Source organism: Carlito syrichta, unplaced genomic scaffold (assembly GCF_000164805.1).
Source record: "Carlito syrichta isolate Samal-C Ts95f unplaced genomic scaffold, Tarsius_syrichta-2.0.1 Scaffold303709, whole genome shotgun sequence".
Classification (NCBI taxonomy): domain Eukaryota; kingdom Metazoa; phylum Chordata; class Mammalia; order Primates; family Tarsiidae; genus Carlito; species Carlito syrichta.
In genome coordinates, this window is record NW_007247805.1 from 118,016 (window position 1) to 119,868 (window position 1,853).

Sequence of the window (1,853 nt, forward strand, 5' to 3'; positions counted from 1 at the left end):
CCCCGTGGTTGCCGGGCGCGTCGCGGCTCCGGGACGCGCACAGCCGCCGGGCTCCGGGGTTCGCCCGGCTCGGATCTGAGTCGGAACCGCGCGGCATCTTTGGCTTTCGCTCCGAGGCGCTTTGTCTCCGGCGCTTTTCCGCGGCCTCGCATCTACAGTGGGGCCCCTGGAAGCCCCTGGAAGCCCCTGGAAGCCCCTGGCGATCTGTCGAGGTGGCCTCCGCACCTCTTGCGTTGCTTATGCCCCCAGGCGTGGATTTCGGGTCCTGCCGGGTCTCACCCCCCTCTCCTGTGTTGACACATGCAAGCATAATGCGCTTTAAAGCATAACCACAAACCCCAGAGTTTGTAATGAAATATGAGAATGGGGTTAAACGCACAGAAAAACTTAGGGTGACAAAGGTGGGGCCCGGATCCCAACTGGAATGCATTCCAGGTGGTTATGTGGCCTTAATTCCCCCCTCGTATATTGAAACGGTTTAATTTAGTGCCCAGCACCTTGAAGGTGCTCAATAAATGGTCATTGCGATTAGTTTTATTAGTATCCTTGATTTCTACAAAACTAGCTACGCATCCCTTTACGCTTATGTAATGTGTATTAGTGTCTCATTGCTGCTATAACAAATTATCACAAATTTAGTGGCTTGTAGCAAAACAAATTTGTTATCTGACCATTCCCATGGGGCCTCATTCTTTCTGGAGGCTCTAGGGGGACGGTGTGTTTCCTTGCCCTTTCCAGCTTCTAGAAGCCACCTGCACTTCTTGGCCCATGACTTCACATCTCATGGTCACATCTCCTTCACTCCCTCCGCTTCCCTTGTCATGGGCCTTCTTCATATAAGGACCCTGTGATTGCATTAAGCCCACCAAATGATCCAGGATAATCTCCTTGTCTCAAAATCCTTAATTTAATCACATCTGCAAAGACCCTTTTGCCATATAGGATAATATATTCACAGGTTTGGGAATTAGGACAAGGACATTTATAGAGGGCCATTAATCAGTCTACCACATAGTGGTAGCTATGCCTTTTACCTTTCAGAGCACTTTCACATAGATCAATATTGTTCCTCAATAATTTTCTGGGCCTAGTGCAAAATGAATACGCAGGGCCCTGGCTCAAGAATTTCAAGACAGTGACACCAGAACATTAAACCAAATGCAGGGCCTTGGGTAACTGACTGCACAGACCACATGCCCAAGAAGCCAGCTCTGTCCTCCCTTTTCCTCTCCATCAACTGTTTCCCTTCTGTCTCCAATCTGTCCAGATCTAACCTTTCTTAAAAACAAAAATAATTGTTGTTTCCTTTTTCCAGTTATTTTTCCATGTCTCCTCTTATTTTCTCTGCCAAATCTGTACTTTCTATCCACCCATTCCCCTTGTCCCTTCGTGTAAATGTGCTTTGGATAAGAGAAACTTTTTCTCATATCAAATCCACTGGACTTTCCTCAAGATGCCTTGTCTGTGCTGCATTTGATGTTTGATAACACTTCCTGGGACTTTGCTATACAAAACTTTGTAAATTGGGTTCTCAATTTTCTTATCATAAAATCTCAACTCCTTTAGTGAATTTCTAGTGCCTGTGATATCAGGAGCAGAACCCGTGGCCTGTAGTTCAGAGCCCTGCAAAAGTTGTCATTGAAGAAGAAAGGAAGAAAGTGGACAGGGAATTCTGCTGGAGAGGTCAGGTGGCTTTTGTCCTCTTAGTTACCTAATCCCGAATGTAACAGTGACAACAATACTCAGAAGCCTGACACAGCATATAGACATGTGGGGTTTTTTCCTTGGTGAGTGAAATTGAAAGTAGCAGGTGTTGGTCTTGAGATACGAGTGTACCAAAATTCATTCATAGT

At 46.2% G+C, this 1,853-nt stretch overlaps 1 protein-coding gene across 1 annotated transcript in view; it reads right to left on the minus strand.

Annotated features, from left to right (window-relative positions):
• Positions 1-310, minus strand: part of ERO1B (endoplasmic reticulum oxidoreductase 1 beta) — a 58,918-nt gene extending 58,608 nt beyond the window's left edge. The window contains exon 1 of the mRNA XM_021712901.1: positions 13-310. Coding sequence (XP_021568576.1) covers positions 13-310 — 298 coding nt within the window. The remainder of the gene's footprint in view (positions 1-12) is intronic.
• Between the last annotated feature and the right edge of the window lie 1,543 nt (positions 311-1,853).